General features: G+C 44.0%; 1 protein-coding gene across 1 annotated transcript in view; it reads left to right on the top strand.

Annotated features, from left to right (window-relative positions):
- The window catches only part of LOC106611200 (serine/threonine-protein kinase D1), a 51,653-nt gene that overhangs the window by 9,679 nt on the left and 14,414 nt on the right, over positions 1-27,560 (top strand). The window contains exons 2-6 of the mRNA XM_014211165.2: positions 14,588-14,726; positions 21,378-21,509; positions 26,083-26,246; positions 26,892-26,915; positions 27,166-27,370. Coding sequence (XP_014066640.1) covers positions 14,588-14,726; positions 21,378-21,509; positions 26,083-26,246; positions 26,892-26,915; positions 27,166-27,370 — 664 coding nt within the window. The remainder of the gene's footprint in view (positions 1-14,587; positions 14,727-21,377; positions 21,510-26,082; positions 26,247-26,891; positions 26,916-27,165; positions 27,371-27,560) is intronic.

Below are 27,560 nucleotides of genomic sequence, written 5' to 3'. Positions count from 1 at the left end.
CAGCAGAACTCACAGTGAGAAACATGATAAACCTCTGCTCATACCACACAGGGATAATAACCTGGCTGGAGATGTTTACATTTTAGTAGACACTCTTATCCAGAGGGACTTACAGTAGTGAGTGCATACATTGTCATACTTTCCACCCCCATACTGGTTTCCCATGAGAATCAAACCCACAACCCCAGCATTGCAAGTGCCATGCTCTACCAACTGAGCCACACAGGACCAGGACAGAAATGAACAATGGTGGTTTTAACAAGAACACATTTATTGCATATGTTTTGGTTGAGTCTTTTCTCCTTTCTATTCAATGAGTATCAGTGAATGAATGTGAGAGAATATGAACATGTGAGGAATCTGGATGAAGTACAGTTTGAGAATCACTGATATTGCGTGAGTTACAGTACTTAACCTCAAATGCCTCTCATGTGTTTGTATATTGGAGCAAGCCTATGACTGTGAGGGTCAGATATGGGCCTAGAACAGAGGAGGCGTGGACATGGGCTGCATGGAGGTTGTCAGCTAATTAATTTTGTAACATTTGTTTTGAGTGTTCATGCCAAGTGGTGGCTAGGGGTTTGCTGTGACAACATGTGATGATGGCTGCACTGTAGAAGGGATGTAAGGATCAGCATGGTTTAGCTTTCAGTTTGTTCAAATATACATTTCAGCACACAAAATTTGGTGTTAAAAGCATGAATAATCCAGATTAATAAAGCAGAACTTGTGTATCTTCTTCTTCTCCTCCTCCTCCTTGTTCTTCTCAGCAGCTCCATAACAAAGTTTATTATGTATTTACTCATAGAGCATCATTTTTTTAAAATCAAGATGAAGCTTGGATTTCCTCTACAAACTATTATTTTAATATCAATGTGACCTTATGCCAGGCACATTACACATCACCTCACTATATTTTTGTACAGTGCTGTACTGGCCGCACATTTACAGAATCTGAACATCACTTCAAGGTTGACCTTTGAAAACATAACTAACGATTCAGTCGAAAAGTTTTTTGTGTGGAAACGATGTTTCAGATTCTATGTGAAGAAGCACAAAAACATTTTCCTGCGAATGCGTGGTTAGTCTTGGAAAGATGCGTCTAATACACTTAGAAAGAAATGTGTTAAGTAGAACCATATACTGTAGGGTTCCTTGGTTTGTCCCCATAGGGTAACCCTTTTTGGTATACAACCCTCTATGTAGGGTTCTTCATAGAACCCCCTGTAAATGGTTCAACTTAGAGCCCTCTATGAATGGTTCTGCCTTGGAACCTCTATAAAGGGTTCTACCAATAACATCTAAAGGTTCTTCCTAGAACCATCGATGAACAGTTCTACTAAGAACCCTTTTATCTTTGAAGGGTTCTTCTAAGAACCCTATATGAACGGTTTCACCAACCTTATTTGCCTATAAAATAAAAAATGACAATACATGACATATTGTATACTGTATCATAAAAACTTTCTTTGAGGACCTAGTTATAACACCTAGTTATAAATTCCTGGTTTACAGGCCACATCAGCCCTGCAAGTCACTTTATGCTCACTTGCAAAGTGATGTGTAATTCCTATTGGAATCCAGCCAGAGTGAGGGTATCCAACAATTGGAACTTTTAATCAACATCAACCTGCATTCAGAATGACTGCCAGGGTAGAGCAGATTGATTAACCAAGTCATCTAAACTGGAACAACCATCTCAGTAACGGGTCCCAATATTCTCCTACTTTCTGCTCAATAAAATCATCAAAGTGCTACATTGAAAGACAGAAATCATGGCAAAGATATCAACTACTGTACATCAGTACTGTATATGTAAAATGATGAAGGGAATAATATATACATGTACAAATATTCCCATGTAGGTACAGTTGAAAACATTCTCACACCTATTTTTAAATGTATCATATTACTCAAACTCCTGATGTTAAAGTTTAAACACTGAGGTAAACACTAATGCTCTGGCACTATTTAAAAATGTATCATATTACTCAAACTCCTGATGTTAAAGTTTAAACACTGAGGTAAACACTAATGCTCTGGCACTATTTAAAAATGTATCATATTACTCAAACTCCTGATGTTAAAGTTTAAACACTGAGGTAAACACTAATGCTCTGGCACTATTTAAAAATGTATCATATTACTCAAACTCCTGATGTTAAAGTTTAAACACTGAGGTAAACACTAATGCTCTGGCACTATTTAAAAATGTATCATATTACTCAAACTCCTGATGTTAAAGTTTAAACACTGAGGTAAACACTAATGCTCTGGCACTATTTAAAAATGTATCATATTACTCAAACTCCTGATGTTAAAGTTTAAACACTGAGGTAAACACTAATGCTCTGGCACTATTTAAAAATGTATCATATTACTCAAACTCCTGATGTTAAAGTTTAAACACTGAGGTAAACACTAATGCTCTGGCACTATTTAAAAATGTATCATATTACTCAAACTCCTGATGTTAAAGTTTAAACACTGAGGTAAACACTAATGCTCTGGCACTATTTAAAAATGTATCATATTACTCAAACTCCTGATGTTAAAGTTTAAACACTGAGGTAAACACTAATGCTCTGGCACTATTTAAAAATGTATCATATTACTCAAACTCCTGATGTTAAAGTTTAAACACTGAGGTAAACACTAATGCTCTGGCACTATTTAAAAATGTATCATATTACTCAAACTCCTGATGTTAAAGTTTAAACACTGAGGTAAACACTAATGCTCTGGCACTATTTAAAAATGTATCATATTACTCAAACTCCTGATGTTAAAGTTTAAACACTGAGGTAAACACTAATGCTCTGGCACTATTTAAAAGAAAGAAAAAAACATTCCAGTAAAAAAGCTTATTCAAATTCAGAAGGGTTAAAAATAATAATCAACGAACCCTTTCTTCCAAAACGGTTCTTAGGTTGTTTAAGGTAGAACCCTTTGACTTACAAATAGCCCTCGTCTTCTAAAAAGGGTTCTTCAGATGAAAACGGCATAACCCTATCCCTCTGCACAGAACCCTTTTGGAATCCTTTTGAAATGTAATGCTTTGTACAGTCGAGTTTGACAATATCTCACCTTCGGTGGTGACAAGAGCTTGGACAAGTCAGACAATCTTGAGGCGTCTCTAGCTGTATGTGCTATACTGTGTGTGCTATTTAGTATCACCCAAGCCACATCCACACCTCTGTCTCTTGATAGGGAGTTCCTTTCCATTTACACAACTCAGTCAGGACTCTGGACCAAAGACCACACTATTTCTGGGGTAAAGGTGTCAGTTAGTAAACACAAGGAAAGGTGTATAACTTTTTACGTAATGCACTGTATTTTGAGAGTACATGCCATTTCTCATGACAGGAAGGTGATCCTATAAGATTGTCAGGATTTGTAAGTTGCTATTTGATTGAAATGGTGTCCATTCTATGTGATGCAAGGCTTATATTTACAGTAACTCCATTATTAAAACGAGATAGCGATATACGCCCACAGTACAGTCGTGGGGTACAGGCACTGGAAACTGATCCATAACATGAAACAAAAATACATTAACAAAAAGAAGAGGCAATTGATGTCAAAGCAATGAGGATGTTATGTGGGTCGTTCCACCAATTTGGTGCCTTTTGAGAAGTGTACTGTAACTTTGAGGGGGAAAAAACATTTGCTTTTACCTCATTTTAACATTCTGTCGTAAAGAGCACATGATCAACTTCATAAAAAACAAGTTTTTCCATATCAAGAGGTTAAATAAAAAAAATACTATATAGTATTATAGTATACCTATAAAGTGCCCAAAAAAGTTACAGGGTTGACCGTAACAGGGTTTACCATTTTTATCTTAAATCAGCCATCCCCTTGTGACAGGGGAATGGAAGCTTGTTGTGTGCAACCAGGAGGGGCAAAAAATGTATTGTTAAAACATTTCTAGCCTGTCTATCTATGGGTAGCAGGGTTGACGTGTTATGCTCGACCAACTCAGTCTTCCACCACAAAACACCATGAAATGCCCAAAAAGAGTAGAACCAGCTTACCTGCTTTTACGCTATGATTTGACCATCAGATGATCAATGTTTCTTTTGAAAAAAAAGGAATAGTTTCACAATATTAAAACGAGAGTTCAGATCACGTGAAAGGGTTAACCTTAAAATGAGGGACAGTAAAAATGTTTTCCTTCAAATGAATCACTAATCACATTAAATAAATAATAATCTTCAGAAATAACTTTTTCAAAGCAACATAATAACTAGGGCTTTACAATGATGGTGAAAACTTGGAGACATTTTGGGGTTAAGTAGGTTAAACTCTTCTTGGAAGTCCACAGATGGTGCACAGAGGGACATGTGAAAATGTAGATTTTTTTGCACTTTATTCATATAAAAATTCTTATTGAATTGTGAATGTGATTGATTCTCCATGTGGTCTATATTTCATTATTATTATTTATGGTCACATATACTGGATAGATGCAAAAGGGCACTTTTTTATTAAAGAGCACTTCGTTGAAAATGTAATGTTGGTGCACAACTTCTACTTAAAATATCAAAGGCACTCATTTCGTTATTCTTAGTCTTTTTTTCACACTCAATTCTGCTTGTTCACTCATTTCCACAAAACTGTGAAAATTGGATTTGTTTTGATTTGAAATAGGTTGTGTAGTCATTGTGTACTTCCTTTGTCAGAGCAGTATAGCATTTGGTTTTGCTATTCTTGGGCGTTAGTTTAGAAACGTTATGACCACGGTGCATTTAGACACTTCTATGCACTGAGATGTATACAGTACTGCTGCAACAGACTGCTCTCCCACCACTTAGACACGTTTTGTTCAATTGCAGCTGATGTGCATATTCAATTTTTAAATCAGATCATTTCGCCATGATTATACTTGGACTTGGAACTCGACCTAAGCCTTGTTTATACCTGCCGTTAACATGCGTCCTTTGTCCTGATCGTATCCGGATTTTGATTGTGCACACATTTTCAGAAATATGTCTACACAATGTATTAAAATGTGTCTCATATCTGTCCACCGTGCCCACATTGTGACCAGATTTCCTGGGCCTATTCTTTCAAAAAAGAATATGTATTTATTTATTTTAAGACATAATGATTAAATGGTTTCACTGTCCATATCTGTCTACACTTGTAAGATATCCAGACACAATGCACGCCTGGCTACCTCCAGAGCTGGTCATGAATATCTGATCACAATCAGATCAGAATGCATCTTTTAATCATCTACACCTGTCTGAAAATGTGGGCACAATCAGAATGAGGACAAGATCAAGACAAAGGATGCATGTTAGAACCAGGTATAAACAGGGCTTGAGACACTTATAGCACAGGTTCACTCAGTCATGAATCAATGACATTGTTGAGCTTCACAGTTTGTGTACTATATTGCATTTTTTCACAGCTTTTTTGAATTCATCATGCATTCACCACTATATTTAGTTGATGTATTCATGAAAACAAAAAAACACATCCCCACTAACAACAGAGGACCAGACTATTCTTCTCTCAATCCACCTTTTGAAAGAATGATGTTTTTTGACCGTAGGCACAAATATCTTGTTTGAAAACCTCAACAAGATTTAAACCTTTGCACAGTGGAGTTTGCTACCAAGGTGTAAGGTGAAAGAAAAGCATAGGTTGATGTTCTCGGAAGGAAGGGCAACTCAATAAGACTAGTCTATGGCGTAGGTGTGAGAGCAGAGCGGCAGTTAGAGCTGCATTGGTGATTCACACAGGCTGAATAGCTTTCAGAGGCTATTTTCCCCTCAGCCGACGGACTGAGCCACAGCTGCTTCTAACAGTGTTAAAAACAGAACTTCAGCTAGCTACGGCACTGACTGCGTCTATTGTTTGAGGGAGAAGACGGCCTCCAAATTGATGTTCTTTGTACATCACACTTATCCATAAAAAACATAAAGCAGGAAAATAACAGTGTTGAAAGGCCATCTTGGAAGTGCCACATCAGTCTCCCCAGAGAGGCAATATAGCTAGTACCTTTGCCTGTGAATTTCCTGTGCTTTTAAAAGAAGCATTTCTCCCTCATAGGGGGGTAAATGACAAGGTTCAGTCTCTCTCTGCTTGTCTTTTGATGGTTCAGACATTCAGCAGATATATGTGAATCCGTTGTGTCAAATAAATGAATATAATTTCAATCAGGAATCGAGCCTTGGGTTACGCTGCCATGACAACCCTACTGTTACAGTGGGGTTTCTCTCATGGTGACCTCAGTACCACGCTTACCTCTCTCTATATTTTTGTACAGACCTCATTAGAGGCTGACAGGAGAGATATCTACTGCCATTAACTAGGTAGAGAAAATTGAGATATAGCTTTGCATTTTCCACACTCATAGAAATAAGGTTATGGTTAGGGTACAGTACAAGTCTAAATATATATTTTTTAAAACAATCACATAATGTATCTTCAAAGGTACAGATATAATCTTACATGGTAGGCCTACTGTTCGGTACCTTTTAGGGTACATGTGTGGACAATCTACTATAATGGTACATTTTTGTACCCAATATTTTGAATATAAAGGGACAATCATCACACACTCTCAAAAACCACGCCCATCATTATCATATTTCCCAGCATACTCTATTGCAGGTCGATTTTTGTTTGTTTGTTTCAATATGTGTTTTTGCATGCACATTGATTGATTGATCTTATGCTACACAAAGATAAATATCATACATTTTTCTAAGCTAATCCAATCTGTTAGTATTTGGAATGATTGCACCCATTACTGAGATGGTTGTTCCCATTTAGATGGTTTACGTAGTCTCATTTATAATTTTTCCCTACCTTGGCAGTCATTATAAATGCAGAATGCAGGTGATTAAAAGTTAACATTCATGGATATTCTAACTTTACCTGGATTCAAATAGGAAATACATATCACTTTGCAAGCCAGCATAATGTGACTTGCCTAATGTGGCCTGCAAACCAGGAGTTTCAGACCACTGTGTTGCGGTAAAACTAGGCTGTCAAATTATCGCCTTATGATATATGTAATGTATTGTCATAAAGAGTTTAATTTCAATGATAAAATGTTAATTTAGGCACTCTACAGGACTGAAAGCCATTGAATGCTACAACTATATCTCTATCACTAGCACACAGTCGTATGGGTGGTACTGGTAACTCAAAAATGTGTGTGAAAGGCACCCTGGGAAATATGCAAATAAGGCTTTACACCCTACAGTGTTAAAGCAACACCCCAAAACCTTTTTCGAGGTAATTTTTTTGCCACTTAAAAGGAACACACAGCTTCATCACAGTGGTGGCACCCTAAAAAGTCAAATTTGTACCTTTTCTGAAGGTAAGCTTTTCTACCTGTACTATCTTGTCCCCTAATGTACACTATTGTCTCTATTAAGGTGCAAACTGCCAGGGTACAATTATGTACCTATAACTAAAGGTGCAAGGGACGTAACTTGCAGGGTACCACTACAGTGACAAGTGTTTGTGCCCCTTTAGGAACTAATCTAAACCTTTATTTCTGAGTGCAGGAGCTGTTTGAATTTCAACCAGACAAACAGGTTAGGGCTTTTTCACATATAGTCCTCCTTAAATGAAGCGATCTCAGTCCTCTTTAAAGTGAACTCTGGGGTAAAAAAAGAGTAATTCACACTGCCCTTGCCTTTGACTGAGGACTCAACTCTTTTGCTAGTTCACCTCACCTATTTTGTGGTCTGAGTTATCTTTGCATTCACATTGCTGTGAAAGGAATCAAGATCTTTTACCAACATTCACTCAATGCACTCTGGGTTTTTACGAAGTGCAGGAAAAGACATTCCATCAGAATGTGTTATCAGACAGCTAGATATACCTACAGTTGAAGTCGGAAGTTTACATACACTTAGGTTGGAGTCATTTAAACTCGTTTTTCAACCACTCTACACATTTCTTTTTAACAAACTATAGTTTTGGCAAGTCGGTTAGGACATCTACTTTGTGCATGACACAAGTAAATTCTCCAACAATTGTTTACAGACAGATTATTTCACTTATAATTCACTGTATCACAAATCCAGTGGGTCAGAAGTTTACATACACTAAGTTGACTGTGCCTTTAAACAGCTTCGAAAATTCCAGAAAATTATGCCATGGCTTTAGAAGCTTCTGATAGGCTAATTGACATCATTTGAGTCAATTGGAGGTGTACCTGTGGATGTATTTCAAGGCCTACCTTCAAACTCAGTGCCTCTTTGCTTGACATCATGGGAAAATCAAAAGAAATCAGCCAAGATCTCAGAAAGAAATGGTACACCTCCACAAGTCTGGTTCATCCTTTGGAGCAATTTCCAAATGCCTGAAGGTACCATGTTCATCTGTACAAACAATAGTACGCAATTATAAACACCATGGGACCAGGCGGCGTCATACTGCTCAGGAAGGAGACGCGTTCTGTCTCCTAGAGATGAACGTACTTTGGTGCGAAAAGTGCAAATCAATCCCAGAACAACAGCAAAGGACCTTGTGAAGATGCTGGAGGAAACAGGAACAAAAGTATCAGTATCCACAGTAAAACGAGTCCTATATCGACATAACCTGAAAGGCCGCTCAGCAAGGAAGAAGCCACTGCTCCAAAACCGCCATAAAAAAGCCAGACTACGGTTTGCAGCTGCACATGGGGACAAATATCGCACTTTTTGGAGAAATGTCCTCTGGTCTGATGAAATAGAAATAGAACTGTTTGGCCATAATGACCATAGGTATGTTTGGAGGAAAAAGGGGGAGGCTTGCAAGCCGAAGAACACCATCCCAACCGTGAACCACAGGAGTGGCAGCAACATGTTGTGGGGGTGCTTTGCTGCAGGAGGGACTGGTGCGCTTCACAAAATAGATGGCATCATGAGGAAGGGAAGCTATGTGGATATATTGAAGCAACATCTCAAGACATCAGTCAGGAAGTTAAAGCTTGGTCACAAATGAGTCTTCCAAATGTACAATGACTCCAAGCATACTTCCAAAGTTGTGGCAAAATGGCTTAAGGACAACAAAGTCAAGGTATTGGAGTGACCATCACAAAGTCCTGACCTTAATCCTACAGAAAATTTGTGGGCAGAACTGAAAAAGAGTATGCGAGCAAGGAGGCCTACAAACCTGACTCAGTTACACCAGCTCTGTCAGGAGGAATGGGCCAAAATTCACCCAACTTATTGTGGGGAGCTTGTGGAAGGCTACCCGAAATATTTGACCGAAGTTAAACAATTTAAAGGCAATGCTACCAAATACTAATTGAGTTTATGTAAACTTTTGACCCACTGGGAATGTGATGAAAGAAAAGAAGCTGAAATAAATCATTCTCTCTACTATTATTCTGACATTTCACATTCTTGAAATAAAGTGGTGATTCTAACTGACCTAAGACAGGGAATTTTTACCAGGATTAAATGTCAGGAATTGTGAAAACGAAGGTGTATGTAAACTTCCGACTTCAACTGTATTTACAATTTGGATGCTAATAGTGTCACGTCCTGACCAGTAAAAGGGGTTATTTGTTATTGTAGTTTGGTCAGGGCGTGGCAGGGGGTGTTTGTTTTGTGTGTTTCGGTGTTTTTGGTTTATGTTCTATATTTTCTATTTCTATGTGTATATCTAGTTTTCTATTTCTATGTTGGGTTTTTGGCAATGAGCCTCAATTAGAGGCAGCTGGATGTCGTTGTCTCTAATTGGAGGCCATATTTAGTTGGGTTTGTTTTCACTTGTGTTTTGTGGGTGGTTGTTTCCAGTATAGTCTGTGCACCTTACTGGACTGTTTTCGTCGTCAGTTTATTTTGTTTAAGTGTTTTCTTTAATAAAGAAAGAAGATGAGCACTTTACCCGCTGCGCCTTGGTCCAATCCTTATGACGTCTATGACAGAACCACCCACCAAAAGAGGACCAAGCAGCGGAAGAAGGAGCAGCAAGAATGCACATGGGAGCAAATATTGGACGGCAAGGGATCCTGGACATGGGAGGAGATCCAAAAGGGATTGAATCGCCGTCCATGGGAAGAAGTGGAGGCAGCAAGGGCAGAACGACGTTTCTGGGAGAGGAAACTTAGGGAGCTACATGAGGCCGAGAGGCATCCCCCCCAAAAAAATTGGGGGGGGCACACGGGGAGTTGGGCAGAGTCAGGATAGAGACCTGAGCCAACTCCCCATGCTTATTATGGGGAGCAACGGATCAAGCAAGCACCTTGTTATGCGGAGATACGCACTGTGTCGCCCAAACGCATGCACAGTCCGGTGCGGTCAATAAGGGCTCCGCAGCGTGGCCGGGCGAGAGTTGGCCGGCAGCCAGGGAGAAGTGCGCCGGCGCAGCGCATCTGGCCACCAGTGCATCTCCTCGGTCCAGTTTACCCTGTTCCTGCTCCTCGCACTAGCCCTGATGGGCGTGTTACTAGGCTGGTGCCTCCAAAGCCAGCCCCACGCATCAGGCCTCTAGTGCGCCTGCCCAGTCCAGTACGTCCTGTTCCTGCTCCCCGCACTAGCCCTGAGGTGCTCGTCACTAGTCTGGCGCCTTCAAAGCCAGCCCCACGCATCAGGCCTCTAGTGCGCCTGCCCAGTCCAGTACGTCCTGTTCCTGCTCCCCGCACTAGCCCTGAGGTGCGTGTTACTAGTCTGGCGCCTCCAAAGCCAGTCCCACACATCAGGCCTCTAGTGCGCCTGCCCAGTCCAGTCCGTCCTGTTCCTGCTCCCCGCACTAGCCCTGAGGTGCGTGTTACTAGTCTGGTGCCTCCAAAGCCAGCCCCACACACCAGGCTTCCAGTGCACCTGCCCAGTCCAGTGCGTCCTGTTCTTGCTCCCCGCACTTACCCTCCAGTGCGCCTCCATAACCCGGTACAGCCAGTGCCTGCTGTGAGCACTCGGTCTCCAGCGACGCTCCTCAGCCCTGAGCCTCCAGCGACGCTCCTCAGCCCTGAGCCTCCAGCGACGCTCCTCAGCCCTGAGCCTCCAGCGACGCTCCTCAGCCCGGAGCCTCCAGCGACGCTCCTCAGCCCGGAGCCTCCAGCGACGCTCCTCAGCCCGGAGCCTCCAGCGACGCTCCTCAGCCCGGAGTCTCCAGCGACGCTCCTCAGCCCGGAGTCGCCAGCGACGCTCCTCAGCCCGGAGTCTCCAGCGACGCTCCTCAGCCCGGAGTCTCCAGCGACGCTCCTCAGCCCGGAGTCTCCAGTGACGCTCCTCAGCCAGGAGGCTCCAGCGACGCTCCCCAGCCTAGAGTCTACAGAACGGGAGCTACGCCCAGAGCCAGAGCCACCTCCGTAGTGGGAGGATTGGGGGGGGGTGTAGCACAGGGACCGTTGTTGACGGTGGCCAACCTCCCTTCCCTCCCTTTAAGTTTGGGGTTGTTTTGTGGGGGGTTTTGTTTTTGAGGTGCATTCGGGGTCTGCACCTTTGGGGGGGGGGGGTACTGTCACGTCCTGACCAGTAAAAGGGGTTATTTGTCATTGTAGTTTGGTCAGGGCGTGGCAGGGGGTGTTTGTTTTGTGTGTTTCGGTGTTTTTTGGTTTATGTTATATATTTTCTATTTCTATGTGTATATCTAGTTTTCTATTTCTATGTTGGGTTTTTGGCAATGACCTCCAATTAGAGGCAGCTGGTTGTCGTTGTCTCCAATTGGAGGCCATATTTAGTTGGCTTTGTTTTCACTTGTGTTTTGTGGGTGGTTGTTTCCAGTATAGTCTGTGCACCTTACTGGACTGTTTTCGTCGTCAGTTTATTTTGTTTAAGTGTTTTCTTTAATAAAGAAAGAAGATGAGCACTTTACCCGCTGCGTTTTGGTCCAATCCTTACGACGCTTATGACAAATAGATTGCATTTAGTTCAAAGACAATACATACGAATTATAATCAGAAGATAATATTAACATGCACATATGCTTGGTAACAGAAAAATAAGTAATAATTGCAGATTAAACAATGCTGTAATTGAACATTTTACACCCAATGTAGGCTACTGCCCCTTTAAGAGCTAGCGTTAATTTGTACCCTATTTTGTGTTGATCACCAAATATTGTTGTCTTCTCACACTATTCAAACCCCACAATCAAATAAACAGCATATGAAGTACTCTTAGCCTATAGATCACATATTGCAAACAAATAATCAGAAACATCTTGTCAGTACAAAACGCTACACATACGTTTTTTCCGCGAATCTGACTGATCATCTTCTCACTTTTGCAGAACCAATGTGAGGTGTTATGGCAGGGGAAACGGTGTTGCATAATGTCAAGCCAACCTGGAGAACTTTGTGTACATATTCCCTTAAAAAAGTGAGCCGGACCTTGGAATTAAAGCGAACCGAACTCAGACCACCTCTTGAGATGGTCTCAGTTCGGTTCGCTTCGGGGGCTCTTTTAAGTGGTCTGAGTTCCTTTTGGAGTGTTCACACTGCACAACAAATTTGGGTTTACAAAAATTGGCTGAATGTGACCAAGTGTGAAAACACCCTAAAATTTGTGATATTGCTACTAAGATACATCATTCACAATAGGATTAGCTAACATATTAGACTCATAGTACAATTGTGAGATGCTTAACTTTTTTTTCATGATAGAGATATGTTCATTTCCATGCCACTTGAAGTCTTCTTTCTTTTTGTCTTAGACAATATTTGCAATATATTATCATTGTTCGTTCACATTGATTTAAAAATAAATCTACTTGGTCTCCTTCCCTCTAGCTGTTTCTGTTGCATCGTTATTCTCAGTTGCTCCCTTTGCAAAACGTCTAATTATCTCTCAGAGTTATTACAATAATAATATTGCAACAGTCCATTGTCGGTGTTACTAACAAGTTGTAATTGGATTAGTCTAAGGGTAACAGTTGATTAAATGACTGTGTGTGTGTGTGTGTGTGTGTGTGTGTGTGTGTGTGTGTGTGTGTGTGTGTGTGTGTGTGTGTGTGTGTGTGTGTGTGTGTGTGTGTGTGTGTGTGTGTGATGTGAGCTTGGCTAGATGGTGAAATAGTGGAATTGGCTACATGCTGTAACCTAGCTCATCAGAGTAGATCAATAGCGGGTTATGCACAGCAGTGGTTCCCTCACCAAACTACACAGGTCAGTCAATATGTTGCTCTTTTCTTTGACATTGGATTGATTGGCAGGCTGTTATTCCTAAAACTGTTTTGTAACTAACCACAGAAATAGTGTTTAAACGCAGTGCAAGTAGTTTGACTTTGGATAGATTAGTGAAAACTGACCTTGAGAAATCCAGTGTTCTACTACAGAACATGGTGAAACAGACCAGTCTCCTTTTACTATGTTTCTAAATACCAAGGGTCGGTTCAGCTGGGTGCAACGTTACAGCATGTGCAGCTCTATCAAATGCATTTCTCTCTGCAATATTCTGAACGTTTCACCTAATTGAATACACCCCAGGTTTGTTTAGTGTCCTTGCTGTGGGCTGTTTTCTAGTATCCTGGGTATTTATTTGTATTAAGCACAGGTAATTTTCTAACTCCATTAAAATATAGGAAGGCCTCGGTTAATTAATGTGGGCTCCTTGGCAACAGACTGTTTGGTTGAACACCTACCCTACATTTACCAAAGGAGGACAATTGCCATGTCTGTTTGTTGGCTATAGGCTTCTGCCACTTGGTAAAGACTGTATATAACATATTATAAGCTGCATAATAAGACATCATAAGGGCTCGTAACATGCTTATAACAGTCTGCATCATTATGGGGCTCCATAATCAGCAGAGTAAAACCAATTTGAAGAGGCATATTACTTAGCTGTGACTTGCATTACTACTGAATGGAGGCTGTGATGAACAGCTTTGTAAATATCCCTGAAGGACCATTGGAGCTACTCAGTAATGTGCTTGTATATTTATTACATCAATTGTCAGTTTGGTATCAGACAGTACAGTATCATCAATTGTGAAAATTTGAACTATGGGCTTTCTAAATTGAATTTAGAGACAACATCACTGGTCCTCTAAATGTTATAAGGTTAATCTAATCAAAATCAAATCAAAGTTTATTGGTCACGTACACAGATTTGCAGGTGTTGTAGCAGGTGCAGTGAAATGCTTATGTTACTAGTTCTAACAGTTCAGTCGAATGTCTAGCAAATACAATACTAATACACAAATAAAATAAAACAATGAATCAAGAAATGTCAGAACAAGTCCAATTAACACTCCATGTAGATATATTAGAGTGAGCAGTGTCAGAATCCAGAATATAAATACAAATACATGTTGTGTATAGACAGTATATAACTTGAAAAGAAAATGGTATGTACAGTAGCATGTATATTAGGGTGAGCTATGTGGAGAAAACCGTACACTCTGTCCTAGTCTGCTGTGTGAGATGCCTCCAGAAGGACCTCTATTGAGCCTGGTGTCTTCTTGGGTTGCATACAAACAAAGCAGAAAAGGGCCTCTTTAATTTGACAATTTAACATAATGTTTTATAATAGTTTGAAAGGAAATGATTGTACATTTCTCTCCACTAAGTCAACAAGCAATATAACAACAAATCGGGTTTGAACAGAACTCTAGTCAACCAAACAAGAAACCTATCAAATGTTAACCAATGCCAGCTACTCTTTTTGTCTCTCCCACACAGTTACCTGAGTGTGGCTTCTATGGGATGTATGACAAGATCCTGCTGTTCCGCCACGACCCGGTCTCAGAGAACATCCTCCAGCTGGTGAAATGTGCTACAGACATCACAGAGGGAGACCTGGTTGAGGTGGTCCTGTCAGGTAAGACCAGTGCTCACTACACAATACACACTACCTGGTTGAGGTGGTCCTGTCAGATAAGACTACAGTACACACTAGAATAGGGCTGTGTCCGTTAGCCCAAAACGGAAGAAAATAAACTGAAAGAGGGAGGAACTACCCAAACTTGACCAATAGGAAACATTTGTTTTGGTTTTCTGATGCACGGTTTCCCTAATGAAAATGATCCCTCCTTAGAAGGTCACGCATGGCACAACCTTATCTTCATCATTTAAAGTGGAACTTCTCAACATGCAGACAGTGTTCCTCTGGATTTGAGTATGCAGCATGCTCCTGTTTGAGGGTGAGTTCTGTTCACCTGTGTTGTTTTTGCATATAGGTTACATTCATTTAACCTTTGTCCACAGTATATTAACGCATATCATTAATGCAGATCATATCACCGCCACCTTACCGGCCACTCTAGACCAACTTCAGTTTTCATACCACCCCAACAGGTCCACAGATGACACTATCGCCATCACACTGCACACTGCCCTATCCCATCTGGACAAAAAGAATACATATGTAAGAATGCTGTTCATTGACTACAGCTCAGCACCATAGTACCCTCCAAGCTCATCATCAAGCTGGAGGGCCTGGGTCTCAACCCCTCCCTGTGCAACTGGGTCCTAGACTTTCTGACGGGCCGCACCCAGGTGGTGAAGGTAGGAAACAACATCTCCACTTTGCTGACCCTCAACACTGGGGCCCCACAAGGGTGTCTGCTCAGCCCTCTCCTGTACTTCCTGTTCACCCACGACTGCACGGCCATGCATGCCTTCAACTCAATCATCAAGTTTGCAGACAACACAACAGTAGTGGTCTTGATCTCCAACAACGACGAGACAGCCTACAGGGAGGAGGTGAGGGCACTCGGAGTGTGATGTCAGGAAAACAACCTCTCACTCAACGTCAACAAAACAAAGGAGATGATTGTGTACTTCAGGAAACTGCAGAGGGAGCACCCCCCTATCCACATCGATGGGACAGCAGTGGAGAAGGTGGAAAGTTTTAAGTTCCTGGGCGTACACATCACAGACAAACTGAAATGGTCCACCCACACAGACAGTGTGGTGAAGAAGGCGCAACAGCGCCTCTTCAACCTCAGGAGGCTGAATAAATTTAGCTTGTCACCCAAAACCCTGACAAACTTTTACAGATGCACAATCGAGAGCATCCCGTCGGGCTGTATCACAGCCTGGTACGGCAACTGCACCGCCCTCAACCGTAAGGCTCTCCAGAGGGTAGTGAGGTCTGCACAACGCATCACCGGGGGCAAACTACCTGCCCTCCATGACACCTACAGCACCCGATGTCACAGGAAGGCCAAAAAGATCATCAAGGACAACAACAACCCGAGGCAGTGCCTATTCACACCGCTATCATCCAGAAGGCGAGGTCAGTACAGATGCATCAAAGCTGGGACCGAGAGATTGAGAAACAGCTTCTATCTCAAGGCCATCAGACTGCTAAACAGCAATCACTAACTCAGAGAGGCTGCTGCCTGCATTGAGACCCAATCACTGGACACTTTAATACATTGATCACTAGTCACTTTAAACAATGCCACTATAATAATGTTTACATATCTTACATTACTCATATCACATGTATATACTCTATTTTATGCCATCTACCTCAACTTGCCTATGCCACTTGGCCATCGCTCATCCATATATTTATATGTACATATTCTCATTCACCCCTTTAGATTTGTGTGTAGTAGGTAGTTGTTGGGGAATTGTTAGATTACTTGTTAGATATTACTGCACTGTTGGAACTAGAAGCACAAGCATTTCACTACACTCACATTAACATCTAACCATGTGTATGTGACCAATAAAATTGGATTTTATCTGATTTGATTTGCAATTGAACATAGGCCTATTGCATTCACTGGTTCTATTCAGCTCTCTTTTCTGTCAGTTATGTAGCCTCTGGAATAGACCATTTGACATAGGGAAGAGAGGTGAACTCTCCTTTGAACCCTTGAGGTTGAATAACAGCAGAAATTGGTAGGTTCCTTTTGTTGTGTTCAAAATGCAGAACATGTTCAAGCTTCATACAGATTGTGAACAGAGTACAAAGCATCTCCATAATAGCAGCTTGAAAAGAAGGAGAGCGATACAATGTTACCCAGCGTAATGGACTAATCAGTAGACAGAATGATAATAGTGAGGACATAATGTTACAATGAAATGAATTTACATGACATAAGCTTGTGTGTATTCAGTGCGCTTGGCTAATAGCCAGGGTAGGGTTTGGCCAGGGTAGGTCGTCATTGTAAGTAAGAATTTGTTCTTAACTGACTTGCCTAGTTAAATAAATAATAATCAAAACCCTAGAAGGTTAGCTGCCAATCAGAACAAGTCAAGGTCTAGACATTTGGAGCTATCCCAATATGCAAATTTACCAAAGACAATAAGCTCTATCTCAGATGCCCCTCTCTTTTGAAATAATAAAGCGTTTATGGAAATAACAAACAGTAAGTTGTCACACAAATTGTTAATCATCTATGTGTGTCCAGTGACGTCCCTCTCCACTGGGCACAGACGTATATTCCACGTTGGTTCAATTTAATTGAAATGACGTGGAAACAACATTGATTCAACCAGTGTGTGATCAGTGGGTTTGCTTTGTTTTTGGCAGTGTTCTGCCCCTCTCCACCTGCTCCCCTTGTTGTGGAAAGTTTAAATGCCTCACCCGGTGAGAAATCAGGTGTGGGCTTATCTTAGCTCAGGAGTAGGAAGTGATCCAAGTATCAATCTTGACACTGGTAAAGTGTTTTTCTAAACACTTGGCAGGCTTTCTCTTCCCCCTCTGTGTGTTACAGTATGGCAGGTCATTTAGTTGTGTCTGTGGTACAGCGACAGGAGAGACATGGGGTAGAATGACACCTCTGTTACCGTGGCTACACCCCTCACTGGGAAGGAGACGGCTCAGGTGATTTACACGCCCAGATGCACAGATTCTCATAGACATGCTCCCCGACATCTGTTATGACACTTTTTAATGACACACTCAACAGCTGAGAGATCAGTGAGCACACGCGGTAAAAGAAACACAGGGAAAACCTTACAACTGTCAGAAAGAAGAAGTGAAGACGAGACAGTCTGTGGTTATTAATTGTGATCATTTCCACCAAGGTGGCTGATCTGAACAAAATGTGTCCTCTGTTGACTGGTGTGTTGACATGTGTTTCTGTGTCTGTTTCAGCATCAGCCAGGCAGCGCAAAGTGAATCACAACAGAGAACTGCATTGATTCTAATGTCTAGCTATTGTGTTATGTTAGGGTCACGTGTTGTAAAGGTTCCCATTGGTATGTCTTACTGCACAGGTATTTATTTTTGTACTACTGTCTTTATTCAGTTAATGCTCGCACTCACATTTGAGATAAAAGATCAAAACAAGTTATAACCTTCTTATGTTCCTTAATCTTGATAAGTCTTAGAAGGTATATGAGGGAAGACAGTGTGAGTATGATCATGCTAAAATAGAGCAGCTGCTATAAACGCTTCCCAACTTGACAGAGCCAGTACACTTGAGCTCCATTGAACTCATCAATAATATAATTAATTCCCTTCACAGATGATCACTTTGGTTAAATCTACTACGTACAAGGACAAATAAAAATGCTTATGGTTGGTAAATTAACATTACGGTATGTTACAGTGCATCCCAGAAAGTTGTTTTCACCAGTCAGTCTTTCTGTCTGTAAGGGTGTTTAACTGGCGGCAGAGAAGTCAGACGCAGGAGAGAAATAACTGTGTTTCCAACAGCGCAGTTTATTACAAAAAAACCCCACCGGAAACCATAATAATAAAAATCAATGGGTGACATAACCCGACGCACACATACACTTACAATAAACAATCTCCGACAAGGACATGAGGGGAAACAGATGGTTAAATACACAACATGTAATTGATGGGATTGGAACCAGGTGTGAAGGAAGACAAGACAAAACCAATGGAAAATGAAAAATGGATCAGTGATGGCTAGAAGGTCGGTGACATCGACAGCCGAACACCGCCCGAACAAGGAGAGGGACCGACTTCGGCGGAAGGCATGGTGATCTCCCTAATCAACCCTGACCCTAATGGTCGACTATCTAAGGCGTGAACGGGGAAGGGCACATCCACGGGCACAATGGGGGTCCCTAAACTATGAGCTAACGCTCTATCAATGAAATTCCCAGCCGCGCCTGAATCTACGAGCGCCTTATGCTGGGAATGTGGGGAAAACTCAGGAAAAGTGACAGACACAAACATATGTGCAACAGAGGGCTTTGGGTGAGAATGGTGCCGGCTCACCTGGGGTGACGCCAGAGCGCCCTGCCTGCTGCCTCGATCCCCAGAGGAACCAACCCGGCACCGACCGGCAGTGTGACCTCTGCGGCCACAGATGGTGCACGAGCGGAAACCCCCTCCGGTCTCCCTGTGCACCGCCCCTCCCAGCTCCATGGGTATCGGAGAGGGGGTGCGGGAGGATGGAACCAACAGACCCCGATCTGGACGTCCGCAAGTAGCCAGCAGGTTGTCCAGCTGGATGGACAGGTCCACCAGCTGGTTGAACATGAGGGTGGTGTCTCTGCAGGCCAGCTCCCGACCGACATCCTCGCGCAGACTGCAGCAGTAATGGTCGATCAGGGCCCTGTTGTTCCTTCCCGCGCCGGCAGCCAGGGTCCTAAACTCCAGGGCGAACTCCTGGATGCTCCTCGTCTCCTGCCTCAGATGGTAGAGGAGTTCACCCACCACTCTGCCCTCGGGTGGGTGGTCGAAGACTGCCCGGAAACGGCGGGTGAACTCCTCAAACTGGTCCAATGCCGCATCTCCCTCTCTCCACACTGTGTTGGCCCACTCCAGGGCTTTCCCGTTGAGGCACGAGACGAGGGCGGACACCCTGTCACGACCCGATGGAGCTGGGTGGGCGGTGGCCAGGTAGAGGTCTAATTGTAACAGGAACCCCTGGCAGTTCGCAGCCCTCCCGCCGTACTCCTGGGGCAAGGAGAGATGAATCCCACTGGGTTCAGGCGGGAAAGGGGCGCTCAGGGGAGATCCCGGCAGTGCTGGTGGAGGCGCTGGAAGAACTCCCTGTCTCTCCCAGCGGTCCATTGTCTGGACAACGTGGTCCATGGTGGTGCCAAGATGGTGTAGTATTGCTGCATGCTCCTGGACGCGCTCCTCCACTCCTATGACCGGGGCACCATTTCCTGCTGACTCCATAGTACGGTCGGAGATTCTGTAAGGGGTGTTTAACTGGCGGCAGAGAAGTCAGACGCAGGAGAGCAATAACTGTGTTTCCAACAGCGCAGTTTATTACAAAAAAACCCCACCGGAAACCATAATAATAAAAATCAATGGGTGACATAACCCGACGCACACATACACTTACAATAAACAATCTCCGACAAGGACATGAGGGGAAACAGATGGTTAAATACACAACATGTAATTGATGGGATTGGAACCAGGTGTGAAGGAAGACAAGACAAAACCAATGGAAAATGAAAAATGGATCAGTGATGGCTAGAAGGTCGGTGACGTCGACCGCCGAACACCGCCCGAACAAGGAGAGGGAACGACTTCGGCGGAAGTCTTGACACTGTCAAAAATCTCACAATTTGTGTTTCCTCATTTGATCTTTTCAACTTCTAGAGCAACTTAATTAGTGTGAAGGTGGATAGGATGCTAAAAACACTTTTTCTGTCATCAGCATGAGGGTGTGAACAGAGTACATTTGTTACGTTGGCGCAGGATGCTACTGGATGCAAGCAGGGGTGTGTACACCATACTGTAAACATAAATATGGAAGAGAGGAAGAACTCAACTTGAACTCTGTCCTATGAAAATGCTTTCTGCCCTGTTTGTACACTGAATTGCGACACACTGTAACACTTTTTGCCATTGTGGAAGAGTCAAATGATCAATACTGTACCATACTGGAATGTAGATACACTGTGTATCATGTGAGCTGTCTTTACCACCGCAGTAAAGTTTGTTTTCTTGTAGTATGCTGTACTAAGCAAGCCACTAGAACTACTCATTTGACATAGGAACACATTTGAAAATGCAAATAAACATATTTAGATTAAGTCTACCTAGACTCCACATTCACATACACACAATTATTTTCTGAAGCATGTAATGACAGTTTACATGTTGTTAAACTTCCAAACATATATTGGCCTTTAAACAAAAGGCAAAACAATAATTTGAATAAATTGAAGCAGTTTATCCAGCAGAATGGCTAATCAGAATGTATTCTACTTGAGCGTGCTGAGACAAGCATGTTGGTGGGGAGATATGTGTGTTTGATGAGGCAATCTACTCTCCTGCTGTGCTCTCCACTCTATCCCATTGGCCCAATGCAGCCTAACTGCACCAGCCAATCAGAAAATCACAACTTCATATGCAGCAAAAATCCTTGGTTACCTCAACATGTACCAGGGAATGGCCATTCATTTTTAATTGTACATCCATTGAAAACACGGTCCCACTACACGACTACTATATCACTATTCACAGAATACAACTCAGTTCTTGAGTACTGTTTAAATCTAGGAGTGTTAGGAAAATGTTGGAATTGAACCATTGACTATTGTTGTTGTTGTCGTTGTCCTGTTCTAGCCTCTGCCACAGTGGAGGACTTCCAGATCCGTCCCCATGGCTTGTTTGTCCACTCCTACCGGTCCCCTGCCTTCTGTGACCACTGTGGAGAGATGCTGTGGGGCCTGGTGAGACAGGGTCTCAAGTGTGAAGGTAGGTACTGTATAGAAGGAGCTCTGGACTGCGTCTCAAGTGGCACCCTATTCCCCATATAGTGCACTACTTTTGACCAGAGCTCTGGTCAGAAGTAGTGCACTTTGTAGGGAATAGGGTACAATTTTGGACACAACCGTGGGCCTATTTCAACAAATGTAATTAGGTTCCAGCCACTCTGACACCATTACGTAACTTTCTAAGAGAGGATATTATCAGGGTACATTGGATACAGGCCACTCAGGTGTTCTCTAGTCTGAAGAGGTCTCTTCAGGGTCCACGATGAGCAGCAAAGTCCCTGCTTGAAGAGTGTTGGGAAGAAGAAAACAATTTGTCATCTGTCAGGCTGAAGAGACAGTTGGAAAAGGGTTGGAAAGGTAGTGCATAGAGGGGATGAAGGTATACAGAATAGCCTAACATGTATAAAAGTATTACATCATGTGGTGTCTGACTGAAATGGTGGCAAGCTCATGAAGGAAAGTTTCCCAAAGACAAAGTTTCAACAATCCATGAATGACTTGTTCCATTAGATGATTCCTACTTATACTGAACAAAAATATATTACAGTTCATATAAGGAAATCAATCAATTGATCTTCTGTCACGTTCGTCGTAATGATTGGACCAAGGCGCAGCGTGAGTAGCGTTCCACATCTTTATTATAACGTGAAACTTCAGCAAAATACAAAAACAATAAATGATCAAACGAAACGTGAAGACAGGGAAGTGCAAACAGGCACCTACACAAAAACAAGATCCCACAAAACACAGTGGGGAAATGGCTGCTTAAATATGATCCCCAATCAGAGACAACGCTAAACAACTGCCTCTGATTGGGAACCATACCAAGCACACCAACATAGAAATAAACATAGAACACCCCCAGTCACACCCTGACCTACTATACCATAGAGAACCAAGGGCTTTCTATGGTCAGGGCGTGACAGTACCCCCCCCCAAAGGTGCGGACTCCGGCCGCAAAACCTGAAACCAAATAGGGAGGGTGGGGGGGGTGATTAGTGTCGTGGCGGCTCTGGTGCGGAACGAAGTACCCGCTCATCCCGCGGATCCGCCAGCATCGGGGGCGGCTCTGGTGCGGGCCGAAGAAACCGCTCATCCCGCGGATCCAGCCATGGACCCAGGCTGAACACTGTGCCTGGACTGGATCTCGATGCCGAGGAAGGCTCCTGCCATGGAGCGGGACTGGACACCAGCCCTGGCCTGGACATCGGTGCAGTGGAAGACTCCTGCCATGGAGCGGGACTGGATGCCGTGTCTGGACATTGGCGCCGAGGAGGGCTCCTGCCATGGAGCTGGACTGGACGCCGTGTTTGAACTGAACATCGGTGCAGAGGAAGGCTCCTGCCATGGAGCGGGACTGGACGCCATGTCTGGACTGGGCATCAGCTCAGAGGAGAGCTCCTGCCATGGAGCTGGACACCGTGTTTGGAAGCTCCGGACCGTTGACCCTCGCTGAGGGTTCCGGACCGTTGACCGTCGCTGCAGGTTCCGGGTTGTGGACCGTCTCAGGAGGTTCCGGGCTGTGGACCGTCTCAGGAGGTTCCGGGTTGTGGACCGTCTCAGGAGGTTCCGGACTGTGGACCGTCTCAGGAGGTACCGGACTGTGGACCGTCTCAGGAGGTTCCAGACTGGGAACCGTTGCCGGAAGCTCTGGACTGGAAACCGTTGCTGGAAGCTCTGGACTGGGGACCATTGCCGGAAGCTCTGGACTGGGGACTGTCACCGGAAGCTCTGGACTGGGGACCGTCGCCGGAAGCTCTGGACTGGGAAGGCGCATTGGAGGCCTGATGCGTGGGGCCGGCACAGGATGTACCGGACTGGGGAGGCGCACTGGAGGCCTGGTGCGTGGAGCTGGCACAGGACGTACTGGGCTGTGGAGACGTACTGGAGACCTGGTGTGTAGAACCGGCATCAATGGTACCGGTTCGATGACACACGAGCTGGCACAGGACGTACTGGGCTGTGGAGGCGCACTGGAGACCTGGTGTGTAGAACCGGCATCAATGGTACCGGTTCAATGACACACCTCGCATGGCAAGTGCGAGGGGCTGGCACAGGACGTACTGGGCTGTGGAGGCGCACTGGAGACCTGGTGCATAGAACCGGCACACATGGCACTGGACAAATGACAAGCTCCTCAAGGCAAGTGTGGAGAGCTAGCACAGGACGTACAGGGAAGGCGTACTGGAGACCTGGTGCATGGAGCCGGCACAACTTTCACCAGACTGATAGCACGCTCCTCAGGACGAGTACGGAAAGCTGACTCAGGTGGCATTAAACCGATAACACGCTCCTTAGGGCAAATGTCGTACATCCTCCATCAATTCAATAACTCTCATTTCTCTCTCCTCCAAATTCTCCCTCAACTCACTGACGGTCTCTGATTCTCTCCGTTCACTCTCCTACAGTTTCTCCCTCTTCTCCCAGACTGGCTCTGGTTCACTCCTCGGCTCCGCCAACCACCCCTTGGTGCCCCCCCCTCAAAAAAATATTTTCGGCCTGTTTTTTGTGCTTTCTATGTGGCCGCGAACCCCGACGTCGTCGCTGTCCTCCCTTCTCACCTTGCGTCTGCTTCCACGGCAGGCTTTCGTTTCTTGCCAAGATTTCCTCCCAAGTCCAGGATATTCTCTCCTCGATCTCCTCGTAAGTCCAGGATGCCATCTCCTCCTGGGCACACTGCTTGGTCCTGTTGTGGTGGGATCTTCTGTCACGTTCGTCGGAATGATTGGACCAAGGCGCAGCGTGAGTAGCGTTCCACATCTTTATTATAACGTGAAACTTCAGCAAAATACAAAAACAATAAATGATCAAACGAAAGGTAAAGACAGTGAAGTGCAAACAGGCACCTACATAAAAACAAGATCCCACAAAACACAGTGGGGAAATGGCTGCCTAAATATGATCCCCAATCAGAGACAACGCTAAACAGCTGCCTCTGATTGGGAACCATACCAAGCACACCAACATAGAAATAAACAACAAATAAACAACATAGAACACCCCCAGTCACGCCTTGACCTACTATACTATAGAGAACCAAGGGCTCTCTATGGTCAGGGCGTGACAGAAATAAATTCATTAAGCCCAAATCTATGGATTTCACTGTTGGTCACAGATACAGTACCTTAAAAAAAAGTAGTGGCATGGATCAGAAAACCAGTCAGTTTCTGGTGTGACCACCATTTGCCACATGCAGCGCGACACCTCTCTTCCACATAAAGTTGATCAGGCTGTTGATTGTGGCCTGAGGAATGTTGTTCCACTCATCTTCAATGGCTGTGCGAAGTTTCTGGATATTGGTGGGAACAAGCTGTCATACACGTCAATCCAGAGCATACCCAAACATGTTCAATGCGTGACATGTCTGGTGAGTATGCAGGCCGTGGAAGAACTGGGGCATTTTCAGCTTACAGGAATTGTGTACAGATCCTTGCGACATGGGGCCATGCATTATCATGCTGAAACATGAGGTGTTGGTGGCAGATGAATGGCACGACAATGGGCCTCAGGATCTCGTCAGGGTATCTCTATGCATTCAAATTGCCATCAATAAAATGCATTGTGTTTGTTGTCTATAGTTTATGTTCGTTGTCCGTAGCAAAACCCCACCGCCACCATGGGGCACTCTGTTCACAACGTTGACATCAGCAAACCGCTCGCCCACATGATGCCATACGTGCTGTCTGCCATCTGCTCGGTACGGTTGAAACCGGGATTCATCCATGAAGAGCACACTTCTCCAGCGTACCAGTGGCCATTGAAGGTGAGCATTTGCCCACTGAAGTCGGTTATGACGTCAAACTGCAGTCAGGTCAAGACCCTAAGGACGACGAGAATGCAGATGAGATTCCCTGAGACTGTTTCTGACAGTTTATGCAGAAATTCTTTGGTTGTGCAAACCCACAGATTCACCAGCTGTCTGGGTGGTTGGTCTCAGATGATCCCGCAGGTGAAGAAGCCGGATGTGTGGGTCCTGGGCTGGTGTGGTTACACGTGGTCTGCAGTTTTGAGGCCGGTTGAATGTACTGCCAAATTCTCTAAAACATTGTTGGAGCTGGCTAATAGAAGATAAATGAACATTCAATTATCTGGCAACAGCTCTGGTGGGCATTCCAGCAGTCAGCATGCCAATTGCACTCTCCCTCAAAACCTGAGACATCTATGGCAATGTGTTTTGTGAGTGGCCTTTTATTGTCCCCAACACAAGGTGCACTTGTGTAATGATCATGCTGTTTAATCAGCTTCTTGATATGCCACACCTGTCAGATGGATGGATTACCTTGGCAAAGGAGAAATGCTCACTAACAGGAATGTAAAGAAATTTGTGCACCACATTTTAGAGAAATAAGCTTTCTGTGTGTATGGAACATTTATGGGATCTTTTATTTCAGTTCATGAAACATGGGACCAACAGTTTACATGTTCCATTTATATTTTTGTTCAGTGTAGTTCCATAAAGACAGTCTCTCACCAGTTTGATGCAAGTATAGAAATGACCACGTTACACGTGAACTCACCTTTGCTCTGAAACCGTCTCCTTCTCTCCTCTGAAGGTTGTGGTCTGAACTATCACAAGCGCTGTGCCTTTAAAATCCCAAATAACTGCAGTGGTATCCGCAAGCGGAGGTTGTCCAATGTCTCTCTGACCGGCTTGACCACACTGACCACCACACGGTCCAATGAGCCTTCGCCTTTCACCTCCGACGAGGCCTTACTGGTGAGTTTAACCTGGTTACTGGTGAGTTTAACCTGGTTACTGGTGAGTTTACCCTGATTACTGGTGAGTTTATCCTGGTTACTGGTGAGTTTACCCAGGTTACTGGTGAGTTTACCCCTGGTTACTGGTGAGTTTACCCCTGGTTACTGATGAGTTTACCCTGATTACTGGTGAGTTTACCTCTGGTTACTGGTGAGTCTACCCAGGTTACTGGTGAGTTTACCCCTGGTTACTGGTGAGTTTACCCCTGGTTACAGGTGAGTTTACCCCTGGTTACTGGTGAGTTTACCCTGGTTACTGTGGGTCATCATGAAGAGCTACACACACATGTGCATGCTCACACAGGCATGGACGCACGCACGGACCCAGGCACACACACACGCACACACACCATAGATTACTACAGTACATGCCCTACACATTCCCAACCTCTCTAATGGCAAATTGTTGAATTATGATGAGAAGCATGTTCCTAATATAAACCAGCCTTTGTGGCTGGTTGTGTTCATGATGAATTCTGTTGGAGCAGGTCTTTACTCCAGCAGCAGTCAGTCATGTGTGTGAATATTGTTATGGTTTAACTCTGATCTCTCTCTTCACCTCCTCCCTGTGTGTGTCCCTGTTCTCTCCTCGCTGCATGCTCAGTCTCCTGTCAGTCCCGGCATGGAGGTAGGTACCCCAATACCCTGCCCTCACGTATTGCAGTATCAATACGCCTATTATCACCAGAAGCACATGGGTCTTTCCCTGTTTCTTTGTGTCATATGCCAAAATAAGACAAATAAGGAAAAGAAAGGAGATGGAATAATATAATTTTAGCTTAGGTTGTTGTTGCTTGTCATCTGTTACCTACCATGTGCCTTGCTCTGAATGGGGCATCAGGGCAACACTAACTAGTCTACCCTGCTATCCTCCACAGCAGAAGTCACAGACAGACTTCTTTTCTGGCAGAGAGAGAAGGTCCTCTTCCTACATCGGCCGGCCTATAGAGTTAGACAAAATCCTCCTGTCCAAAGTTAAGGTGCCTCACACCCTCGTCATCCACTCCTACACACGCCCCACCGTCTGCCAGCACTGCAAGAAGCTACTCAAGGGCCTGTTCCGTCAAGGCCTGCAATGCAAAGGTACCATAGGGGTTCAGAGGAACTTGAGATAATGAGGGAGGTTGCCAGTGGTTAGCGGAGGAGGTGGGGATGATAGTGAGTCACACAGTACATACTGCAATAATGTGTGACTCACCTGTGGGCTTTCGCCAGCTCAGTATTTTCAGGTGGTATTATTTTTGGAAATCTCAAGACTCTGTTGTCACAGAGT

Source organism: Salmo salar, chromosome ssa09 (assembly GCF_905237065.1).
Source record: "Salmo salar chromosome ssa09, Ssal_v3.1, whole genome shotgun sequence".
In the NCBI taxonomy this organism is placed as follows: domain Eukaryota; kingdom Metazoa; phylum Chordata; class Actinopteri; order Salmoniformes; family Salmonidae; genus Salmo; species Salmo salar.
Note: the sequence above shows the minus strand (reverse complement) of the source record. Positions and strands in the feature narration are given on the sequence as shown.